Source organism: Patagioenas fasciata, chromosome 3 (assembly GCF_037038585.1).
Source record: "Patagioenas fasciata isolate bPatFas1 chromosome 3, bPatFas1.hap1, whole genome shotgun sequence".
In the NCBI taxonomy this organism is placed as follows: Eukaryota; Metazoa; Chordata; class Aves; order Columbiformes; family Columbidae; genus Patagioenas; species Patagioenas fasciata.
The window spans coordinates 118,010,823-118,036,004 of NC_092522.1; the positions used below are offsets into that span (position 1 = coordinate 118,010,823).

Below are 25,182 nucleotides of genomic sequence, written 5' to 3' on the forward strand. Positions count from 1 at the left end.
AACACGTCAACGGGGCACCTCAAATTCACTCACCATTTTGTACATTTTGAACTGGGAGTTGGATTTGGGGCTGAACAGTTTATCGGAGCCGGACGAGACAAACTGTTTCACCATGTAGGTGAGCAGGAGGAAGTCATTGAAGAGGAAACCGTACAGCTCCTTGTTGCTCTTGGCCTTGTACAGCTTGCCACTGTGCAGGAGCTTCCGTGGTCCCAAGCAGTTTGTGAGGGAGTTGAACACCGGTTGCTGGGAGAGAAAACCCATTAGAAGCACAAGTTAATGCAGACATCAGTTCCTGCTCCTCTTCACAGTGGAGATTTCTCAAGCTGCTCAAAGTCCTTTTCTGTTTTGTCTAATGAATCTGCACTCAGGTCACCTCTTATGGTGCACGATTAGGTGATGGAACTAGGACAGACCTTCTGGGCCTGTCAGGCCCTGGTTCCTTATGCAGCCAGTGGAGAACTGTCCCAACACCTCATTTTAAAGGCTGTCCTGAAAGGTGCAGGAGCCTGAACCCCACACACCTTTGAGGATCTGCCATTCTGTGCCCTTTCACAGAATCACAGAGTGGTTGTGGTTGGAAGGGACCTCTGGAGATCACCCAGTCCAACCCACCTGCTGAAGCAGGTTCACCAGAGCAGATCACACAGGAACGTGTCCAGGTGGGTTTGAATGTCTCCAGAGAAGGAGACTCCACAGCCTCTCTGGGCAGCCTGTTCCAGGGCTCTGGCACCTCAAAGAAGTTTCTCCTCATGTTTTTTCTGTGTAAAGGGCAACCCTGGGAAACATACGCTGTGTGAAATTTCATGTAGTAACACCTGACTTAGCCCAGTGGCAGCACGGCCATAACTTCAGAGGTAAGAGTTATTTCTGTTTAACAGTTTAAATTATATCAGTTTTAATCTGATAAATCAGGATTTCTCCACTTCCAAAATCATGCAAAAAAAGGGCTCATCATGTTATGGCTGTGAGCAGAATTTAATAAAAGCATCTCTGCCAAGAGCCCAGCAGCGGCTCATGTTCTAATAAGAGATGTGAGCCAGCAGTCCTGTTCTCCCCCCAGCCTTTCTGAAATGACTCGGAAAAGTCCCCACTGTACAGCACATCATCGCGGTTACCTCAGCGAGACCTTCGCACTGGACATGGGACTGTATCCACTCCAGCCTGTCCGAGTTCTCCTTCTCCCGCACACCTTCGTTAACTTGAGAGCACAGCTCCTCTGCACGCTCCAAGGCGAGTTTGAGGTTACTGTGATCGGGGTGATTTTCTGGAGTGTTCTCTAGAATCTGGTATGTGTCAAAAAGGGGAGGAAAGAAGATAAAAACAGAGGTGAGCACAGGTACTATTTCTCCACGCTCTCAGAAAAATCCCCATAAAAGGGACAAGGGTTTTTTTTTGCTTTTGCTATTGAGATCAAACTCAAAAGCATTCACCTGCCATAGGGTACTCACACTCTTTATGAGCAGAGGGTAGCGGGTTATTCTTTGCATAGGCTTGAGGAGGAAACTGGAGAGGGGCATTCCTTTGCAGCGGGGGTCCAAGGCGAGTTTCTATGGTGCAACCCAGAGATTCAACAGACACATCATATTACTCATCAAGAAACAGTTACCTCACCACACTGAAAACTGTCTGATCAGATTCATTTTTCCAGGCATTATGAGAAATCTTAGATATTTTGGTAAGCAAACAATACTTTTATCTAGAGCCGGTGCTATCATTATACTCAGACGCTTTGCCAGCATAAGCCGTAGGATCGTTCATGCAGAATCCTTACATTCAAAACCGTCCCAGCTTTTATTTTGACATTTCAAGCTCCACTCGGGTTGAAAAAAAAACCCAAAGCAATGAAAGAAACAAATGCGCGATGTCAACAGTTCTGGCATTTCTCCTTTCATGGCCTCAAAACCGCTGCATCAGCTGCAGTACGGCACCAACTCCTTTTGGATTCTGCAGCGTGCCTGCCTGTGGCACTCAGGGCACACCTGTGGCCCTGGCTGCAACCCCACCATTCAGACCGCACACCCCGCCAAATTACAAGTGTGTTCAGCAAAACAGCCTTTTTATTCAACTCCGCAGGCTCCTACCCCTCCTGACAGCAGGAATTTTTGGAAGATGCAGACACTGGCACCTTGGGTTAGCGTTAGACTGAAGTAATGAGCAATGGAATGGAGTAATAATTTAGCTAGAGAGGAAGAGAGGCATATAAATAAAAAAACACAGTGTTAACCCTGGTCATCATATAAATACACCTTAGAAGATTTGCAAGATTGTACTCTTCTGGGTTATTTTGATCTGGTCAATGCTGGTTAGATGGGCTCCTGTCACTGAGGGAAGGAAAAGGCACAAAAGCTACTGAATAAGATACCTTTAGGTAGTCTTTGAAATCAGCATCTTCATCAGTTTTCTGCTGCAGCAGGGAAGCCCCGTTCAGCTGGCAGCTGCAGAACCGAATGTAGGCCTGCATGTGCGACAGCTCTGCCGCTAAGATGTCCCCAATCATCTGCACTGGCATTTTTTCTCCTCCCGTTTTCTTACGCACTCGCAGGGCTCTGAGGAGGAAAGAAATCACCATCTGACTTTGCTGCCCAGTCTGTGAGGCTGAAATCGAGACCGTTACAAGACCCATCTCTGAAAGGACATGCGCTTGCGAGGTGAATTCCCTGACACGGGTGCTGCCAGGGGGTGCAGGGTCCAGCCTGAACCCCCAGAAGTCACTGGCACAACACGCTGAGCTGAACCTGATGGGGTCTGTGGGACTGTGACTCTCTTTTGAGGTTTCTGGGACAATCGGCAACAATCTCTACACTCAGCCAGCATCCCCTTTTCAATGAATTATTAGCCACTTTGTCCCTCCGAAGTTTAGTTTTAGAGAACAGAAGGTTGCTTTGCAGAAAACTGGGAAGGATGTGTCCTGTGCACAAGCTTTTGTGCAGGCTCTGTTTCTAAGGTATTACAGCAAATGTGCCTCTGTTCTTGCTGTTTATGCCCCTCTCTCTCATACTAACTCCTCCTTTGTGAGGTAGTCTGAATGCATTTAGCTGTTCTGAATGCACGTGTGCACAGGGAATAATCAGCAAGGACAGAAATATTTACTGTAAAACCAGACAACTTCCTGGCGAAAGGAACAAGAGAATTAAGACTAAGAAAAACACAATAATGGGCTAAGTACTCACTTGAGTAACTTTGTATTTGACATGATGAGTTCCTTCCAGTTGACAAAGATCAGGCCCATTTCTCCCTCTGTGAGACAGCCTGAATCAGCCATCGGTTTTTGGAAAACCTGCAGTCACAAAACCAGAAAGATGAGCAATTCTCCAGAGGCAAAAGCAGCTCAGCCTCTTGTTTATCCTGGCAGAGATTTTTCTTTTTTGAAATACTCAGTGTCCAATTTCTCATGAGAAGTTAAAAGCAATTCCTTACTAGCACTTGTGACAGCTGTCGCTATTTCTCCTAAGCCTGTGACCTCATTCTGACACCAGCACCACCATTTGTGAGGCAGGGATGAGCTCTGGGACCTGCGGGCTGTTCAGCAGAAAAGCATTCCCATGATTTTGAAGTCAATTGCTACACAAATTACACTTGGGCATCACACCCATTCCCATACCCAGAGCACTCACAGGCAACCTGCGTGCAGAACTACAGCTTCTTTCAGGCACAATACCCCTGGAAAGCAGAATACCCGTGTGAGTCAGCCTGTTTAACATCTCTAGCACTTCACCACACAGTTGTTTCACACAGAGGTCAAGTCAGACTCCCAAGACCACCTAATGCTGGCCAGATACTGCCCTGCCTAGTGAGGTGGTCTGGCTCCTAGAAATAAAATTGGAGACAAAGGCCAACAATAAACTTCCGTGGTGCTTATACAATTTCTGTCGTGAGCCTGTGCAGCTTTGCCAGACACCCTGGCCCAGCTGATCATCTTTACACTGAGCCCAAACACCTAAGACCAGGATTTGGAAAACAGGAAGATGACAGCTTTCACAATGCGATGTTTTTGCCTGGTGGACAACCACATCACATTCAATAGAAATGGAGGAGCTCACAGAACCTCACTTTCTTCCTCTAACATTTCACAATTCGCAAGAATCCCTTTATTGTTACTATTCAGCAGGACAGCAGTGTTCTACTCCCAAATGCACTTTCATATCCAAGACATCTCACCTCCAAGACGAGCTGGAGATCATCCATATACCTTTCTTCTGTCTGAATGAGCTCGTGAATGTAGCCCTGCCTTTTCCGCTCCATCGGCTGCATCGTGTCAAGGCTTTGGAGGTCAGCACACCCTATGAGAAGGAAGCCGGTAGTTTAGATCCCACTCAGCCATCAGATCCAATGAACTATAATAACAAAATTGCATCAACATACACAAGCCCACAGTTCAAACTATATACACAGTGGTTCTCTTAAAAACCCCATCCACAGCAGCAGCAGGTTTCAAAATTGAGTGATATAGTGATTGACCCTCCCCTTATGTCATTTTTTCAGTCTGTCACCTTTTTATTTCTTTGAGCATCCTTTCTTCTTGTCCTGTGATGGCAAAAAAGAATTCCTGACTTCCTGCCACTCCATTTGTCTCATCATTTTCCTCATCTCTTCTCTTTTTCTGCCACACTGTTTGGAAACTCTGATTTTCTCTTACCTTACGTAATGTAAGATGAGATGAAGTCATCTAGAACGTGTCTGGGTCTGACTTACAACTTGCACCTTTGATGTCTACCCCATTTCTATAGAACTCTGCTTTGGCTTTTAATTTATGATACAAACCACCAGTAGAAATTTGTAAAGTTATAATGCATAAAGTTATAGTTGTGTAACTTCACAGTTGCACAACTTTTTTTCTTGTTTAGAAACAAAACAAGCCTGAAATATGTTTAATTACTTTTATGCATCATGTATGGATAACCAAAATCATGCACAGGATCACACAGACGTTCAATGACACAAACCCCAAGTTTTCTATAATAACATGCAGACCCTACAGCTGGACACTGCTTTTCCTCCACTGTCTACATGTTAGTAAGCAACATTTGAAATTTAGTAATCAAACCAAAAACTGGTAAAATGAAGTGGTGAATATATTTAGATGGGGAAAGGAGAGCACAGAAAGTCAAACTCTGATCCCTCTGTTAGCCGTCCCATGCCAGCAGAGCACTGCAAAGTAGCAGGTGAGGGAAAATTTAAGAAAAAGGAACAATTTCAGAGCGTTTGAGAACATACATCTATCGCTTGATGTGTCGGCATCAGATTTTAATACGTGAACTGTGGATTTTGCAGGATAGTGGAAAGGACATCGCAGGGACTCGTTTGGATCCGGCATTTCTAGAGGTAATGGTACGTTTGGAGAGTTTACAGGTGTTGTGAAAGGCAGCGTGACCCAGAGCACAAAGGGCTGTCTGCCTTGTCACCCTGAGACATCTGGGACACTAGAACATGACTTTATGCACCGCCAATGTATAGATCTACTTACGGGAAGGCTGCTCTAAAGAATGAAATGAAAATGAGATAGTAATTAATCTGGGTGGAAAAAAATCAACAAGAAACACTAAACATTTGGCTGAACTCGATGTGAGAGTGGCCTAATGGGAACCTCAAAGGTTTGGGTCCTCCTGCTGGGCAGGCACCAAGCAGCATCCTTCAGCAGGAGAGAAACACTTGGCACACGAAGGTTTATGACACCATTCCAAGTATAATATTTTAATGGGGAAACCCTTTGAACAACACAAAGAAGTAAAACAGTGAAGGCAAGAGCTAGATTTAAAATCACGACTTCTCTGTTCTCTTCCATACCTCTAAGGGGGAATCACAGATCTTAATCTTTCTGACAAGATTTGAAAACAAAATGCCACTTTTTATTAAAATACCTGGGATTGCAGCTCATTTGATCATGCTGCTGCTGGCTTTAGTTATTCCCAAAGTTACAATCAGGCCAAAGTTAGATGAGGAAAAGGAGTAAAGTTACAGATCAAAGTGATTCTTATGAAGTTTGGTATCTCAGTCCATCCAGACAGACCGTGGCCAACGTGCGCTACTTCTGGATCCCAGTCTGCACAGGACTGAGTTTAAGTACTCCTGGTTCCTAAGACATGAAATGAGGATAATCAAGGGCTTGCAAGGTAACGAGACTCTACTCCAGATTTTGAAGTTTCAGCTTTGACCATGTGGTTCTTTTTTCTCCTGCAAGGTCCACCCTTGCAACAAAAGCAGGGACAGACTGAAGCTCCTGTTGCTGTTTGCTCGTATCACAGCTGTTAGAACAGCCCACGCGCTCGGGTTTGTGTCCATCTCGTGCTGTCTACTTGAAGTGAACACTGAAAGGAAAATGGGCCTTTTTTAATGCACCTAAAATAGATTTGGCTTATAGGCTCATTATCAGATACAATAATGCAGTTAACTGGCTCCTGCACTAACCTTGTATTTAAACTATCAGCTTTTGCGATGAATGGATGAGTGCTATTTTATATTTAAATCAGCACCAGCAAAAACAGCCCAAATTTTGACGTGTCTGATGAGGCTGACATAAAAACATAGTGTGCAGTGCACACACCTGATTTTAGAGGGTGAATTCAGACGTCTGGATCTGAAGGGAAGAAAGGCAAATGAGACAGAAGAAAACAACCTACCTAGTGCCTTTGCCAATGTTGTTCCAAAGTGGCCACAGCAACCCATGGGCTCACTGGGACGGAAAGGGTGGACCTGCATCTCTACCCATCCTCCTCCCACAGTCCCGCTCCCTCCTTTCCTTGCATCAGTTCTGGCACTTATCTGACTCCCAGCTCACACCCTGGCAGCAAATGGATCCCCAGGGGTGGAAAAAGAAAACAGTAGTTTTCTGCTAGTTTAGCAGTCAGGAATGTGCGTGGAAGCAATAAAACCGCCTTTTTTTTTTTTTTTCATTTTTTTGGCAGTAGAAAGCTATTTGTTTGACTTCTCTCTTGTGCAGCTTCACCCCAAGCTCTCCGTACAGCTCATGGAAAGCAAGAGGATTTTCAGGAGAACCTGCAGAGGGGAATCTCAGCTGCTCAGGGGTCTCAGCTCCCTCTGTTCACTAGATAAGAGGTTTGCATGGTGTTTGGAGGAGGGCACTGCCAGGATGTTCACGCCATAGTGGGCACAATCTGCCTTTGCCAGCTGGGCAGGGAGGGGATTGTCCTGCTCTGCTCTGTGGCAGCCTCACCTGGAGCAGTGCGTGCAGGAGTTGGACTCCATGATCCTTGTGGGTCCTTCCAACTCAGGACATTCTGTGATTGATTCTATGAGGAAAGCACCTAAAGCAGCAGGTGGAGCAGGTCTGGTACCTCTGGAACTCAGGGCACAGCGAGGGAGCGGTTCCCACCACAGCCGCGGTACCTGTGTGGTAAATCCTGCTCTGTGGGCCGAGGCAGCAGCTGCCTGGCAGGGGCAGGGGAAGACAAGCTGGAGAGTTTATTAACAGGAAATCCCAGTCTCTGAAGTTATGTTTAAAATGATATTTCCCTCTCCAAATATACCTGAACAAGAAATGCTTTCTTACCACTAACATACCTAACCCTGCATGAAAAACTACTGAGTTTCTACTCCATTCTACTCTGCAGGAGATTCAAACACCTGGAAAACACAGGGAGGCTGGGGGGCAAAAACCTTTCTAATTACTGACATCTTTTGGATTTATGTTCAAGGGGGAAAAAAAAAAAGACACTTTCTGAAGAAATCCTCCAGTGAAAGAGAGGAATGATAGCTAAACATCATTAAAAAGAAAATACATTTTTTTCTTTCTTAAAAAAAGAAGTAAATTAAAATTCCTCACTTAATAGACAATTCCTGAGAATTGCGGTAAAAGCCAGATGGATAAACGGCATTCAAAGATGCACCCAGTGCTTTGTTGCCTTCCTCACCAAACTTCCGTGCTCAACCATGAAAAACCACATTGAAAATAGCAGCTCTGGAAAGACATCTTCAGCCTCAAACAGGAGCTCGGGCACTTGTCCTGAAGGATCTGCCTATACCAGAAGCATCACGGCTTTGGGTCACCAGTGAAGACTATTTAGGGGCAGAGGTGGCCTACAGAAACTGCATTTTGTAAGGGAATAGCTTGGATTGTTTAGGGTTGTGAGATTTTTTGAGGGGGAGGGGGGTTGTTTTCCCAGGCTACCATAGTCTACATCTCACCTTAGGTACCCTGGGTTGCTATTAAAATAGTCCCTTTAGTACAGCCAGCGAACAGACTGATGGTGCCGGCACACACAAGGCTCACTCACTCGCAATGTACCCCTGTCACAGCCTGTAGCTGTCTCTGTGCCCACTGAAACCCCTGCAAGGAACTAATCCAACAAATCTGCCAACATGGAAAGGTTGGTTTCCATCAGGCCCTGGGAAAAAGTAATAAAAGCTTTTATCCAATCTCCCATAATCAGTAAATGCAGCACACCCTCTCTGCTACAACAGAAGAAATATATGATTCAGCTTTCAAGAGGTAAAATTTCAAGAGCAAATCTAGTCGCTCCATCACAGAGCCAGGTAACAATGCTCATACCAAGCTATTCAGAAGGGAAAAAATCCTCCCCAGATGGACAAAAAAACCACAACAGACAAACTAGAGCCTTTTATGTGTCCCTTTAATAAAATTCATTTGCATAGTTATCTTACAACTTTGTTTAAAACCAAAGATGAACATTTGCCTCATGCTAAGCGTAGCCTGCATTTGCACGTCTTAACAATCATCTCCAGACATTAATACTCTCGGTTGAAAAGAACTACGGAAGAGATTTCAAGGCAGCACACACCATTACGTAGCAGTTTTATTAGTTCAATACATTAAAATAGCGTGACCCTGTAGCAGCTCCCAACTCTACTACAGACCAAGGTGTGTCGGCATTCCAACGAGCAGACTTATTTACAGGTGTTTTCAACCCAACTCAAGAAAATCACACAGGGATATGATCTGACCAAGCACTGAGATGGCATAACATTCAATGACTGGTAGGAGACCTTTCAATTATTAGCGTGAAGTGTTTTTGATGGAGTTTTATGCCTTCTCCACTCCTAATGGTGACGTTATTAACACTAACTATAAGACAGCGCTTTGTTGGCTGTCACAGCCCTTCACCATCACCGACTAATCGCACACCCCGGACCTGCAACCGGGTCTTGGTGATGGCACAAACCTTCCCTGTGTGGACCCAACTGCTGGACCAGGAGCTCAGCTCTGTAAACTTTGTACGACTACGCTTTTGTAGGCTGTTGGCCCATTCTGCAAACTAGACACTTACAAAATTAAGAAGCATTTCAGTACCTGGTCTTGTGCATTTACAGCATCATTTACATTCTTACCCCAATTACCCCATGGGACAATATGAAGCAAGAACTACACTGCAGGCAACACCATATTTTGCTTTCCTGGTTGGCTCCAGTGTTATATGTTAACCTTGCGTGGCTCTGATCAACACTTAGACCCTCAGCTCTTCACTGAGGATGCTCAGTTCAACAAATAACTATTTTCCACCTTGTCCTTAGTTCCAAAGCCGAGCTTTTTCACCCAAATACAGGATGAACATGAGTTTTACTTTGCCTGGCTGGGACCACAGCTGAACCCAACTCTATGCACTTCGATTAACAACAGAGTGGATTGCACACAGAGAAAAAGTAACATTTTTGACAGAAAAAGTCCAATTTAAACCCAGCTTCTATTACCTACACCTCGTCAGTAATACAGAATATTATTTTAAAATAATCTTGCCTGAAATTCATCTTCAGCATGGTCTTTCCTATCAATGAGCTGCTATATTTATTCAATTCTTTCTGCACCAGCGTGTGACAGGAGAGCAGAGCCCTCAGGTGATTGTGCTTCAGCTGAATTCTCTGGATTTTTGCAGTAAACACTGAAGGCAGGGACTACATCTCCTTCAATCAGCATTATTAAGGTCTACTATTATTATTATCATCTTTGTCATTACAGTTAGAGAATTTAGAGTGCACTCAGGTAATACTGAAACTGTGAAATCCCAAAATGCTTCATTTCAATGCTCATCAGTTCAAACCAAGGGGCAGCTGTTTCAATAGTTACCAGTGCTCACATACCCAACAACAGGGCTCCTTGTGTGAAACTGAGCCTCATCTCCGATTTATCAGTTAAGAAATGGGTAGAATGCCAGTTGTTTTTGGAAAATGCCTTGCAACTATTTCCTAGAATGTCCCAGGTAGGATGTGAAGTTGTTTTTCATTTTGCAGAGGTGATCAGCAGCAATTTGGCATTCAAGGAAAACTGTCACTGAACATTGGGAAGTCGGTTTGGTTCGAACCCCACAGGTTAACAGGGCCTTTTAGAAATGGGATAATTTATAAGATCACTGAATAATTAATAATTAGACTATAGTGAGTGACTGCTTGATGCCACTGGTGAAGCACAACAGACTTCAGCCTGCATCAAACAGGCTTTCAAAGTCAGAAATTCAGAGAAGGCAATTCAGGGTGATCAGCATGTTTTAGTAGAAATACTTAAAACATAGAATACTTGAGGAATTATCTAGCATGTTATTTGCCTACAATAATGTGATTTCATTCTATAACAAAATACTCATTTAGACAAAATACATCCAGAATAAAAATCCATTTGCAGTTTTACGTAGGCACATTGCTGTAGTCTGTATTGCACAAAAGATATATCTCTGAACTAAAGGGCACATATACATTATTTGATCAAGTATATTAAATACATAACATCCCACTCTTTCTATAGAAATTTTGGAGAAAGGCTTTTAGACCTCTGCACTTGGACTGACCTTTTCCTGATAGTACCTTCACAACATTCATACATATATATGTATAGTAAACATACAGTGGTTTGTAAACATTTCTGATTGCATAAGTGACCTTTGCTGTTTCGTAACCAAGTTCAGGAAACCAACTAAATTAAATACTGTATCTACTAGATCTTTCCTGCTGTTACAGGAACATGGAACTATTTAATCAGACAAGCAATCCGTTATTAAATTAATCCTTTATTTTAAGGGGTATCAGGGTTATAGCCCTGAAGTCCTGGTCCCTCCTTCCCCAAACTAACAGGATGTGGCACCGTTACCGCACCACACTGCTGATCTGTACTTCTAAGGACGACTTTTGAGCTGAGCAGGATAGTTCCATTTTTAAACCCAACTGCTCTGCCTTCAGCTCCAGGTGCCTGTTAGTGTTTCTTTTCCGGCAACATCTCTTTATTGAGGTTACCTCTGTATTAGGCTGCTAATCTATTTAGCAGAAAGAAAAGCAGCAGCTTTCAGATACTACTTAAAGTCACTGCAGACCGTAGCCAGATAAAAACACTATTCAGTACCGTTAACTATTTAATGAAGAAAAGGGGCAAGGAAAGGGTCTAGAGGCTGTAGCAGCATTTACTGCAGCAACCTGTACGTGTCTGCTCTTTCCTAAAACTGAAAGCAAATATGAATTATCAGAATAAAGTATTTAACAGAAGGAGGTTGTTTAGACACAGGACATCTAGAGTCAAACCAACCTGATTTCCTGCTATAGTCCTATTGTGAAGGATGAAAACAATTAAAATATCCTCCACTCCATGCTTAATAGTTCTTTCCCCAGTTAAAAAGGGTATTAAAAGACTGGATGGACTGCATCAGATTTAACCTTGGATCTTGTAGCATGTTTGTAATCACAGTGACTACCAGGTAGGGTTTGTTTTCTGGATGAGCCTTGTAGGCTGCCGATTTTAAAAGCTCAATATGTGAGAGATTAAATCAAACCCATCAGAACAGTAATCAGCAAACATTTTAATTCTGCAAAGTATGCACATTACAACATTAAAAGAACACAACTGCCCATTCAAAAAAAAAGCTCAGATAAACTGTGCAAATAGTGGGTCTTTGTGTGTCTGCAATCCCACCATGCAAACGATAACTTGATATGCATGCTAATGATCTACAATTACCAATAGCAAAGAAAAACACTACAGGAAACAAGAATGAACAGCAGTGAAAGCCACACAAAGACCCACTATCCTTCCTGCTTTTACAAATCAACTGTAACGGTAGATGACAAGAAAACCCACAAAATCCTAATTCCTTGACTGGATCTAACGTTCAAACGAAGCACAAGGATTGTGTCAGAGATACGTGAGCAGGGCTGGCCGCCCTGCCTCCACGCTACAGTCAAACTCGGATAGTGGGTCTCTGAGGTGCTTTCACACTGGAAGACAACATTGGGTCCTAAAAAAAACAAAAACAAAAAAAAAAATGAAGGATAAAATGAACATAAATTTTGAAGAGTGAAACATATGAGTTCTATGGACAGAGACAGAACAACACCATAAAGGTCAGAAAGGAACAACCAACATTCAGCTTGCTGAAAACAGACAGCATGAGCTTCTACTCTTGCAATTTTGTATTTATTCATAAACACATACAGTTTTATGTACTTGTGACCAGCCATCACTGACTCTGAAACACACTTGCAGCTGATTCACTTAAGAAGTGTTTATTTTCCCCAAGGAAGATTTCTGGTACGTTGACTCAGTACCACCAGGTCAAGCCTTAAGGGCTTTTAAAAGCAATGGCAAAATTCCCTGAGATTTCAAGGCCAGAATTTCTCCCGAGAAACTTGTAATGAGACATTAGAATATCAGATAAAAACTAAACTTGTCAAGAAAAGCCACGTTGGAACTTATTCATATCGGCACATAAAAATTAAACTGTTCAACTCTACCTAAAGTCTGAAAAGAAATGACACCTTGTCTCTAGTAATATGTGATCATGCAGTAGGAAGTACCAGAACACTCAATATTCCCATCAGAAATGATGGTCGACACGGTCTGGAAGAGGCACTGCCAGTCATGTTAAAGGCAGGTGTGTGATGTGGGCTGCAGCTGCACACAGCCCACGGCAATCCACAGAATATTCCAGACCCCAGGGTTTCCAGCTGGAAGCTTTATCAAACCTGACTGACATCCACCAAATAGTTTTAGAAATACAAAAATGTCTGTGTCACCATGTAGAGGACTGATTTTGTATGTGATCCTTGGTAAAAGAGGTAATATTCTGGAGCTGTTGAGTAAAATCTCAGATTAAATTATTAATCTTCATGTGTTAAAAAAATGAATGTGGACCTGCAACACGCAACACCTCAAAGCCACTAATACCATGAACTCTCACTCCACAATCATAAAGAGAAGTTACTTGGCCATAACTTGAGAACTTCAACATGTGTTGTCCTTATATAGACACAGAAATGCACCTGCCATGAGCACGTCAGTTTAGAAGTTCTTCTTTCACTATGAACCCCTTTGAATATCGGTCAGCTTCATTTGTTAGACAGTGTTGGGCAGGAATTACTGATCAACTTTTGTGCATGGAGAGAAACTTCTGGAAATGCAGATCCTTGTTACTGAAAGGACAGGACTTGCCTCCTGTCTCTAACATGTCACATCTACACATAAGGTTTGGGGAGGAAAAAGCCTGGGTAGATCTAAGTGGTATTACTACAAACGTCAAATTTGTACCTCCAGAAATTCACACTGTCGTCATATGTGTGTCGAGAACAGTCTACAGAGAGGATCTGTTCCCAGTCTAACCAACTTTTGCCATTGCACTGGCAGAAGGCAGAGCAGGCAGGTTTAAAAGGGCAGGAGGTGTTTATCAGGCTATGGGGACTACCTGGAGCTCACACCTAAATACTTGAAGGAGTAACTTAGACGCCTGAGGAACTGCAGCAATGCTGGGCTAAAAAAATACCTACCTACCTACCTATATATAACAGAAACAATACCTATATGTACATTAGAGTAGAAAGAACTGGTACAACATTGAGTTCTGTGAAAGCCCAGTCTCACAAAGGGAGATGATACCTCAGAGAAGAGGTGCTAGAAGCCTCTGCAGGCTGAGCGTAGGTGTTCATAATATTATTATATATTATGTCCACCTGGCTGAGTTGTCCAGCTCTCAGCAAGAGCATCTCTGGGAGATGAGCAGGTCTCTAACACTAAAAGCCATCTAGTAACCAAGCATGCAGATATAGCTGGAGCACCTGCCTTGTCTCCACCTGAGATACAGGAGGGGAGAAAATCTCAACTAAAGAAAATATAAAGATAAGGCTCAGACATGATAAGACAAGCTGAAAAACAGCTATCTTGCTGAAAAAGCCCACAAATAAGGAGAGAACAAGTTTCTAAGAAGAACTGTTTAAGGCAGATGAATACCGACTGAAGTGACAAAATTCTCTCCAGACCAGGTTGCTGGGAAGACGTGTAAAGTGAGAAGTGCACAGTGTGTGCCCCACCTTACACACCCCTTGGGGAGAACGGGAAGAGAGCCTGGTGGACAGGTACTGGCAAGAGAAAAAAGATCTGACCCTGCATGGCTGAGCAAGCACTCAACAAAAACCATTTATATTTCGAAGCTTCCTGCGTACCTTATTTGTTCTTTATGATGACTTCTGTGCAAATATTAGAATAAGGGCTATTAAAACGTCATTAAAACATAACTCTAACCATCACTGAGGTCACTGAGAGCACAACTCTCAAGATTTCTGTGTTCTGCAATCACCAGGACTCATTTGTATTTAAGAGACCTGTTGACAGACCTATAACACACCTTTCATTGATTTTTTTTTTCCTTCTCTGCAGAGACCCTATGCCAGGATGCGCAGCTGCACCAACAGCAGAAGTGATCCTGTTAGGGGCAGTGATGCTGTTCAGAGAGCTGTTTCAGCAGCCTAAGAGAAGAAATGTTTCACTGACCCAAGTTCCTCCTCTGCTCGGGAAGTTTGCCAGTAGAGTACAGTACTTACATGTAACTGGTAAGACCCAGGAAAGACCGTGGATACAAACACAGTCCATAGAACAGAGTTTAAATTTGAGCGAAAAGCGGAATTTTCCTTGAGTAAAGCAAATCTACCTGCTCCCTTTCAAATAGGTTCGATCATTCAGAAAAGACAGTGGGAGAAACTGCTGTTCTTCAACAGAAACGTTGCAATACTGAGATTAACTATTCCTTAAAATATAACACTGCAATTTTCAGATTGTATTCTGCCATATCTCTAAGATGGTCCCTAGAGGGCCACATCAACATTTCCATGGGGCAATTCCTTAGTGATTTCTCAAGAATACTAATCATAGTTTCTGCACTATGTTTAAATAAGAGCAAAAAATAGAAATCTAAGGAAATTTGAAAGTTCAATTTACATATTTAAATATTTCTCTGGTTGCAGAAGACAGGTACAGTGCCAGCTTACTCCTCACACAACTTACTAGCTCAGACTTCACACCACATGAAAACAGCCCACCTGAAATCTCTGTAACGATATTTGCACAGCACTGCACTTGAGCTAACAAACCATGATGCTTTTGAGTAGGCTCTGGACTTTAAGCAGGATTTTTCTTGACATTTCCAAATGCATATATTTTAATATCACAAAAGAGTGGTAAATCCCAGCACAAAACTGATATACAAATTATCATATTTCAAACACTCAGAGAATTTAAAATAAATAAATAAATTCAATACACTCTTCATTCACCAACAGGCAGATTTTGTTTAATTAAGCACCAGCAGATCTGCTTCATAGCAAACAGACTATTCTTAGACAGAAATTTAACAACCAGGTACAGATGACCTGGTGCACATCTGTCCATGTGCACATCTGCCCACTGGGCTGCCACTGGCTGACCTTTGTCAATACACTTTCAAAGGGAAATTCTGTTCATGCAGCCACGGTTTGCTGTGGCTGGAAACATTTTTAGTTCACAACACTGAAATCTGAGAAAAAGCCCAGCGATGTATCAGTAAACAATGAGAAAAATGTGATGTTCATATTGAAAGTTTCCAATTACAACTTGGTCCCAGCACTGATTTTGTTGAAAATTAGTGGTCACCTTGTGCTTATCACATTCAGCCACGTAATTCTAAATGGCACCACACCCAGTGTGATAAGCTATTATCTCTATAATTTTTGAAAATTCACAAGGTCTTAATATGCAGACAGAATCTTGATTTTGCAGCCCATCTGGATTTAGTCTATATGGTTTCTTCAAAACTCAGATTTTTGTAAATGAAAAAAACTCCAGCTTCTAAAAGATCATTGTAATGGTGTAGAGATGGCTAATCAAAAAAATGTTAAGTTCAATATAAATGCAGAAGTTTTTGACATCACAGCCACATTGGCCAGAGGCACTTAATAAATAAATAAATATCAATGTGTTATCAAACATGAGAGCACAGATGTAAATTTAGCTAAAAATAAAACCTCAGGAATGGTGCAGTTTGCCCACGTACCATAAAAAGCTACCAGGAGAAAATATTTTAATTTTCCAAAGCAAGCTGTACCTTCCTTTCCAAGATCGTGAATCCTTCTGTAAGAACACAACTGTGCTGATCGAATCTTAAGTGCAAACTGGTCCTACACACGAGCTATAGGCTATGAAGAATGAACTTCAGCCATACTTCTGGATGTGTTTTTATACTGAGAAAACTACAAATGCTGCCTAGGGAAAAAACAGCAAGCAAAGGGACAAGGCCTGTTGTGTCAAAGGAGCAACTCTGACATCAAGATGTGTTCCCAAACCCACTAATGGCACAGGTTGATATAAAAGTTGGCTTAATCACAGGGTGCCAGGATGAAAAGCTGAGGATGTAAAAACACTGGTAAATTTCCCTGGGGACAAGGGCTAAAAAAATGGGGGGTGTGTGCCACCAGAAACCTTTACTGTGTTTACATGCAAAAAAAGGCAGAGAAAATTCTGTCAGGTAGGTGTATATTCTAGAATTCAGTTCTCAGCCTGCTGCTGGTAGTTTTCAGCTTAACATATGCTTTGATTCACATCTTGTTTCTCAGAAGTGGATGAGAGCTGGACTACAAGGAGTCGGGACACGCGCATTTCATAGAACCACAGAGTCACTTTGGTTGGAAAAGACCTTTAAGATCACCGAGTCCAGCCATTAAGTTGAAGTTATTTACCACAGGACAGATCACTTGCTACTGCTAGAAGCTTTTTCCTATCCTTTCTTAGATTATTTTTACTTGACTGATAAAGAGTTTAAATATAAGTTAAAGATGACTACAGCGGGCACTTTTTTTGTATTTCATAAAACTCGAGCAAGTTTGATAATCGATCACAGTATGTCTGCACTGTTCCAGTTATCGAACATCAGCACCTTTAATGGGAGGTGAACACCTACCAGATCACTCTTACTATCACACAGCGGCTGGCTGGTAATGTGCTTTTTGTTTGTAGGTAAAATAGAAAAGTATTTAAAGTACTTAGTACCATAGTAAAGTATTTAAAGTATCAATAGATTCAGCGGATGCCTGCAACTCCAAATTCCAAACACAAAGCAGAAGAATTGCGATGCATCTTTGAAATAAAGAAAAAAGAAAAGTTGCTTACACTGCTGACTTGGATCAGAATCCGTGGTCATCTTCACATAGTTTGAGGGGAAGAGACCTGTGACACCATTGATTTCTCCTTGCCACCAGTCAGCATCATCTTTGTTCAGTACATTAATAAGCTGCCCTTTGGAGAAAGTGAGCTCATCTTCATTGTTTGCCATGTAATCGTACATCGCTATCACTTGACACACTGTGAAGAAAAAACAAAACCAGCAAAACACTGTTACACAAGTATTAAGACTTTTTCTGAGTGCTTTACATAACCACAGGAAAGAAACAACAATTTCACATACACTGTTACATAAGAAAAACACCACATGATCTTATCTTGAAGTGGAATTGCCCTCCCTTTTCTTTCCTTCTATTTTTTTTAATTGGGCCGGGCAGTAATATTTATTTCCACTTTAGTTATCTATGTACTTTAATCACGAATGGATTCAGTTAGTACAGCACTTATTGACCTTTTAAAGACTTTGAAATATGATCAAGTATACTTCTGTCTCTTTTACTGGTTCAGCAAAGAAAATGAGTTTGATTATCTTATACCCGGTACTTGTGAGAAAGACGTGGCAATGGCAGAGCTAATTGCGCATTAGCTAATCATGAACTGATGGTTTATTCAAAGGGAGGTTTTATCCAGTAGTACCCAGGCAGCTGTTGTATAAGCAAGTCGTAACTGTGGAGAACAGCACAATTTAAACACGCAGAACAAAAAATTTCTGTGAAATAATCTCATCTGTACCCGGCCATTCAAAGGAAAAACCCTAGTGGAAATGTGCTGCTTCGTCTCCCTCCTTACAAGGAGCTGTATTTGCAAGGTATTTGTCAATCATTGCTAGTTTTCTGTAAGATTTTTTGCTGGCATTTGAAAACAAAGAGTTTCCAAATGAGAAGAGTGTGGCTGTTCAGTGCATTCCGCAAAATGAAAAAGCTCTTGGCATAGAAGAGGAACTGCTGATCCTCACAGATTTCTGGATGTCAGCACCTTTGTATGACAGACTTTCTGCTGTCAGGCATGTAGAGGATGGTATGTGCTAGGGAGGGACCCTACAAAGAACTGTTTTAATTAAGAAGTTGAGATTTTACCTTTCTTGGACAGAGATAATAGCAGAATGGACATTACAGCTGTCCACACATTCATAACAGCTGAGAAGGCCCAGATTTCTGACTCATACTTTACCTTCCACAGTGACACCACTGTCAGATACATCCAATCCATATTACGCTAGTTATATAATTCAGACTAGTATCTGAACAACTGAAGCAGTTACATGAAATACTCTAAATGAAATATAAAGTGGGTTTTTTTTCACCTGAGGGAGCAGCAGCTGTGGTTCTTTCACTGCTTGGACCCAGTAATTTCACATGGCTGGCAGGGAACCACCCTTTCTGTCTCTTTTTCCCTCTTGCCTGTAAAAGTTTAAAATGGTTATTACACAATTCAGAAACTAAATAGTCTATAGACTGGAAAAAAAAGCACAACAATTATGTCACACAGTTTTATAAAAAGGCAAATAGGCTTCCAAACACTAACTAAATACTAAACAGATCTCAAAAGAAAAAAGGCTAAAGGATGAAACAACCCAATTAAAATAAAGCTGTACCCTAATATGTTCTGGCAAATGCATTTATCCAAAATTTTCAAGAGCAGCTGATGATTTCAGTGCACAATTTAATTGTAGGGCTGAAAATCTGCTCTATGAACATTCCACTTATGCATCTTATAAGGAGTCTCTAATGAGATACTCAGAACAGAGGTAACAATTACCACAAGCTGCTCTTGAAAACCCCAAACTAAGTGTTTGCTCTCACTTCCTACCTAGTACAGCATGGGAGAGTGAGAAGATTTTCCTCATTTTTCAGTCTTTGCTTTTTCAGTCCCGCAGGTACAGACTATCTCTGCACACACTGAAGAAGCAAATATACTTCAGAGTGCACAAAAAAGTCAGGATATAAAAGTGAGCATGGATTTAAGAAAGCAGTAACTGCAGAGTGAGCCCTATTACAACAAAAAAGAAACTCAAACTAGCAAGAACTGAGAATTATGTATCTTAGTTCCCCTTCCACATTTATGTTTTATTCTTTGAGGCTCCTTCCTGAACCAGCACCAGGCCTACTTTTCTTAAAATACAAACTATTAATTGTTTACTGTATTTATTCTTTTTCTGCACATACTACAAATAAATTTTCCACTGCTGTTAATTCACAGAAACTCAGTGCGGCAATTTCTCAACCTCCTCGCTATAATCTCTCCTCCTGTCTCTGTAAAGTGAATTGGTATTAAAACCATTGGTATTAAAATGGTTAGATCAGCCCTATTCTAAGTGTTGGAGAAGGAAGATGGGTATTAACAAGAGTATTCACTCAAAACAGAGGGTGTGTAGCTGTAGAACACCTTGAGAAAGGCCAGTTAAGTGATACTAAGAGGACAGAACTTACTGTTTTTCTGTTTGATCCCAATACTGGAAATAGCATTCGGTATTGGAAGTAACATGTTTAAATTTAAGCTAATGCTTTAGATTCAGCTAAAGAAAAGGGCAATAAAGAGGCATTATACAATCACGACTGAACTTTTTGCATTGGTTGCAAAGATGAAGGCTGTTAGGGACAAGATCCATGGGGCTCCAAAAGTCAAAACATCAACAATGATTTAAGAAGAATGTCACGTATCAGTCCTCTGAACCCATGGGACTAGAAATTCGTCACTTCACAATAAACTAGCTTCCAACTCCAACTTCCAAGAATTCCTGTTCTTTCATAAGAATCATTTTACAATGTAATGTTTTACCAATTAAATCCTAACCAATTTATTCACTGTCAACATCCCTCTTCCTCCTCCCACGCGCATGTTCATTCACAATTTTACTACCTTCTGTTACAAAAAAAACCACCCCTCAAAACCAAAAAACAACCCCTCCAGCAACCCAAGATTTCATTTTAAACTTTTTTTTTCTCCAAATATGGTTTATACAAGACAAAAGCAACTTTCTAGCCAGCTTTTAAAACACTATACTAGTCGTCTTCTTTAATTAAACCCAAGATCAGCTCCTTGCCATTCACAGAGTCACAATTATTTCTCTTTCAATAACTACCTGCAACTCTCCTTGCCACCATCCACTAGCGTTTTTCTTCAGAATAAGTATCAGCTGTCCTGGAGCAAGACTAAGTTGTTCAGTTCCTGATGCAGCATAGGCAGTAGTAACTTGAGCAATTTCTGAAAATATATTAATTGCATTTGTTATTTTTTCATTCCACTAAGAACTCAATTCACAGAAACATGCTGGTACATACATGTCTTGCAGCTAAGCACATTAGCCACTATTAAAACACTGCTATGAACCTAAATGCTCATAGTCACTCAAGAAACAATCCTAAATGTTAAAATGTTATCGCACACTTACCAGGTTTCTTATTTATTGTTCCAGTTTTGCCAGCATTACTAGAAGCCTACAAAGACACAAAAATCATCTTTTACTGTGCAATAAAAATGGTAGAGTTTACACCAAGTTTAAGCATATGGACAGAAAAGCTCATGGAGATTTTGAGCCCATATTTAACAAAATACCATCCTGTAGGAAGAGAGACAGTGACACACTGGCCAGAGCACCGATTGAGGACTCAAGCTACCAAGGCTTTGTTTTTCTGTTAAGCACATTAAAATCACTTCCTAAGAGCTAGATATCAGTACCGGTAATACAATAAATTGAGAGAAGGCACCATGCATTGATTCCCAGAATCAGAACTCACTTCTTGATCCTTTGGTCTGACGTAATTGGAGGGGAAGATGCCAGTTCGGCCGTCAATGCTCCCGGTCCACCACTCCCCTTCCTTCTGGGTCACCAGGATCTCCTCCCCTTCGGTGAACGTCAAGTCACCGGGTTCAGAGCTCGAATACGAATAAAGCGCAACATACTCTGTGCAAACAGCACACAGAAAGAAGGAGACAACAGTTTTAGATTGGAGGATGAAAGTGTGTCACGTGCAATTCAAGGAATCTTTGATATCAGCATTCATTGGTGTGTTGGTAACACGGATCGTGTCTTTACAAGTTTGTGAATCGACTTTCCTACTTGCCTGATTGTTTTCACATCTCGCCTCATGCTTCCGACTCTGAATTACAGGAATTACAGGATTTTGTACAGAGAGATGAATTTGGCACAGTGAGAGTTACTACCCGGTGATCATCCTGCTGTAGACCACAGCTTGGAAACTCATCTCTTGCATTAAATATTCCACCCCACCTCTGTGTTTCACAGCAAGTGTGTATATTCGACACCTGAATCTGATTAAAACCTTTCTTATTTGACTAACGCAGCAAAAATGAAAAAACACAAGTGGAATTGAAATATAATTGGGGAAGCATGGAGATACACTAGAGTAAAAGGCTTAGAAAGTGCTTCCCACAAATTTTTCTCCAGTAGTAATTGTTTTCTTTGCTTCTTACTGATTAAAGGAGAATGATCGACACTCGGGAGACCAAAAGTCCCTTCTCATGTCTGTACAGTACAGCATGAGACAGTACAAAACAGCAGTAAGAACAGCTTATGGGTATGAGACACATTTAAGTTTTCAGAAATTAATTAATGCTCAAGCAAAAGTCTTAAAAAAAACCCTGAAATCCAGGCCTATGCTCAGTTATAAGCTTTACTGAAGTTCCTAATTTTAGAATTCTCTTAACAGTAGCTCAACATCTGCACTGCCTCTTTTGGACAAATGTTAAAAGACCTGCTCCGAAACTTTTCACATACTCGGGCTTATTCACCTGCCATTAAGCAGAAAGAGACTGTATCATTAAGCAGCATATTTCATGCTGTCTTACCCTCTCCTGCTGCATAGGACTGTGTATTCGGCTTTTTGTTTACAGCTGCATAAATAGCTTCTGGTCTGCAGAAACAAACAAACAAACCAACCACAATGTTTGAGTAATTAAAAAGGCCAATCAAGAACAAATCTCGTTATTAGGAAGAGAATAGCTCACTTTGGTTCTCTCAAAGTTGATATTGCCTCTGAATTAATTGCAATGACTTCCCTCACTGTCAAATGGTGACAGGTATTACTGATATTGAAGATATGAATGGCATCCAAGAGCACACCACTTAAAAAGTAATGTGATGAAAGACAAGATGTATTTGCAAATTATGCTATCCAAAAGAATCACAAATTAAAGATTTTGTCTAAGTTCTCTCATTCTAGAGGATTTCTAAGAGCTTTTATCATAACACATGAAAAGAACAATTCACATACAATGGTACAGCCCATCCCAGCAGAAACCAGACTCTGAATTATTACCTGGAGAGTTACCTTGCAGCATGAGAACAGACATAATGATCCTTTCAAGTAAAGAAAAATACACTGGTTTTGCAATATGTGCCTTACAAGCTTACAGTTCTTAGTAGGTCAATTAGAAACTGGCACCTTCAGAGGTCGAAAGAAACTACACTGCAAGAGATATGACTCAGTAATGAACCAAAACAAAGTCTGGCACTTGATGAATAATCAAACACCACTGATTTTCACACCACTCAGCATTGGACAACTGCCTGTTAACACAGTAGCGAGCCCAACACCACTTCCTTTGCCAGAATGAAATAATAGAAGCCTAAAATGGCACGGTGTAAATTTTAAACAGTATTTATAGTCTGCACTTTAAAGCACTGCAAGAATTTTGCACTCTGAACCACCTTTTTTAGTAAACTGTTGAATAAAACAAAACCAAAAGTCATACTTACTCCTCTTTCTTGATTTCACTCCCAGGTAACAGCTTGACATACGATTTTGGAAACCAACCTCTTCCTCCATGTACCTCTCCAAACCACCAGTTTTCCTGCTGCTCCAGGACAGTAATGATATCATTTTTTGAAAAATTCAAGTGGTTATCTTTTTTTGCAGTCCAAGAGCAAAGTGCTTGTGCTTTTAAGTTCTCGACAGGTTGCCCCTGTTAAGACAGAAGTGGAGATGTTGACTGACCACACTATCCCAAATTGGTGCAAGTGTTAAATGAAATCCAACCAAACAGCAATATATTTTTTAAGTGCAGTCTAAGCAATTTCATTCCTAAGTGTTGGCTGAATAATTTGTTGTCAACATTTCACATTGCTCTGTACAACCTGTTGACTAAGGAACCATTTCTCAACTCTCTCTCTTATTTGCTAGAAATATCTTGTGTCTAATTACAGGTGAAAATTATTGTAGAATTATGAAACATACTGCATGAGTCTTCTTGATCATCGGTCCATGGAAATACATGGAATTACACCAATGCACAGTAGTGGAGAATTCAGACTAGTTTCTCCATTCTCTAGACTGGTCAGTGCACTCAGTATTAGAAAAGCTGTGGTTTCATTTGTTTTGCTTTGGGTTTTGTTTGTTGGTTTTTAATCAATTTCATTAACGGCAACCTAAAATTCAGAAAGTTCCTCATACCTGTCCATGAACGGGTGAAACAGATCCAGGGGACACAGTGCGAGTAAAAGCTGATTTCTGTTGCCACGCTGTGTTAACATTCAGGCTAGAAAAAGGTATGTTTTGGTAATCAGATTCTTCTGTGGATTTACTTGGGGAAAGTGGTCTGCAAATTAAATACAAGTGTATTTAACACATCACAATTTTTATTTCAAAAGTACCTCAAGCAGAGTAACTTCTTTTTTTCCCCCTTAAAACATATATAAGCCAGATATTCTACACAATGCAGAGCAGAGTATCAAATACTTAAATTCCAGGCTAAGGCTTTCAGGTAGGTTCTTCAATAGGTTTTCTGCATTTATCTTACAAAAACAAACACCAAATGAAATATACAGCACATTATGTGTTAGTTACATTTAAAAAAAGCGATTTTAACACAAACATGACTAAACTCACTCTGAAGCAGCTGAGGTAGTAGATAAAGATACTGTAGGAGGAAGTAAGGCCTTCTTGGGAGATAAAGATTTTTCTCCCTCTGGTATTTTTTCTACATAATTGGATGGAAACCAACCAAAATGTCCTTGAAAACTCCCATAAAGCCAACCAGGCTCTCCCACAGTTTTTTCATCAACCTACGGACAGGAGGACAAATACAAATAAAATTAGTAGCGTGAAACAAACAGGGTTTCTAGAGCGTCAGCACCCGCTGGCACTCTGAACTGAACAGCATGAGCGGCACTCACACCAGGATCAGCATTTTCAGTCTCTTCCCTACCAGAATTAAACTGATTTTGCCCTGTTTGAGAAACAGGGTAATGATGCAATCGCCCTGTTTTCAGCCACAGGTGGAGACAGGCCTCCAAGTCATTATAGTCCTTCAAATGGGCCCCAAACATGCACATTTGGGACCATGGACTATACCCGGAGCCATTCTGGTTTGCCAAAAAACTACAATGCGTTGTGTTGTATTTTGTCAAATGGGCAGTCAAGAGGCAGTGGCTGGCAAGCCAGACAGCACATGAAAACAACTGCTACAGTTCTGCTCACAGATATCACTGTGTCATCTGACTGCATCTAAAACGCATCCAAAAAACCTGTTATTTACTATACAATTCAGTACAGAATTAAATCACAGAATCACTGAGGCTGGAAAAGACCTTCAAGATCATTGAGTCCAACCATTAACCTAACACAGTTAAGTCCACCTCTCAGCCATGTCCCTAAGTGCCACATCTATGTGTCTTTTAAACCCCTCCAGGGATGGTGACTCCACCACTGCCCTGGGCAGCCTGTTCCAATGCCTGACAACCCTTTCTGCGAAGAATTTTTTCCTAATATCCAATCTGAACCTCCCTTGGTGCAACTTGAGGCTGTTTCCTCTTATCCTATCACTTGTTACTTGGGAGATCAGTACCCAGC

At 41.3% G+C, this 25,182-nt stretch overlaps 1 protein-coding gene across 3 annotated transcripts in view; it reads right to left on the minus strand.

Moving 5' to 3' along the window:
- The window catches only part of ITSN2 (intersectin 2), an 86,055-nt gene that overhangs the window by 4,778 nt on the left and 56,095 nt on the right, over positions 1-25,182 (minus strand). For 2 of the 3 annotated variants that reach the window (XM_065833249.2, XM_065833248.2), the window contains 15 exons: positions 24,220-24,395; positions 23,785-23,929; positions 23,091-23,296; positions 22,181-22,245; positions 21,109-21,275; positions 20,763-20,808; positions 20,454-20,575; positions 18,675-18,771; positions 17,360-17,551; positions 4,162-4,283; positions 3,174-3,280; positions 2,366-2,549; positions 1,452-1,550; positions 1,119-1,286; positions 34-246 (listed from right to left, as the gene is read on the minus strand). In XM_065833249.2, coding sequence (XP_065689321.2) covers positions 34-246; positions 1,119-1,286; positions 1,452-1,550; positions 2,366-2,549; positions 3,174-3,280; positions 4,162-4,283; positions 17,360-17,551; positions 18,675-18,771; positions 20,454-20,575; positions 20,763-20,808; positions 21,109-21,275; positions 22,181-22,245; positions 23,091-23,296; positions 23,785-23,929; positions 24,220-24,395 — 2,109 coding nt within the window. Of the gene's footprint in view, positions 1-33; positions 247-1,118; positions 1,287-1,451; positions 1,551-2,365; positions 2,550-3,173; positions 3,281-4,161; positions 4,284-8,574; positions 12,189-17,359; positions 17,552-18,674; positions 18,772-20,453; positions 20,576-20,762; positions 20,809-21,108; positions 21,276-22,180; positions 22,246-23,090; positions 23,297-23,784; positions 23,930-24,219; positions 24,396-25,182 lie in introns of those variants that run through there. The other variant, XM_065833250.2, reaches the window with a different exon arrangement.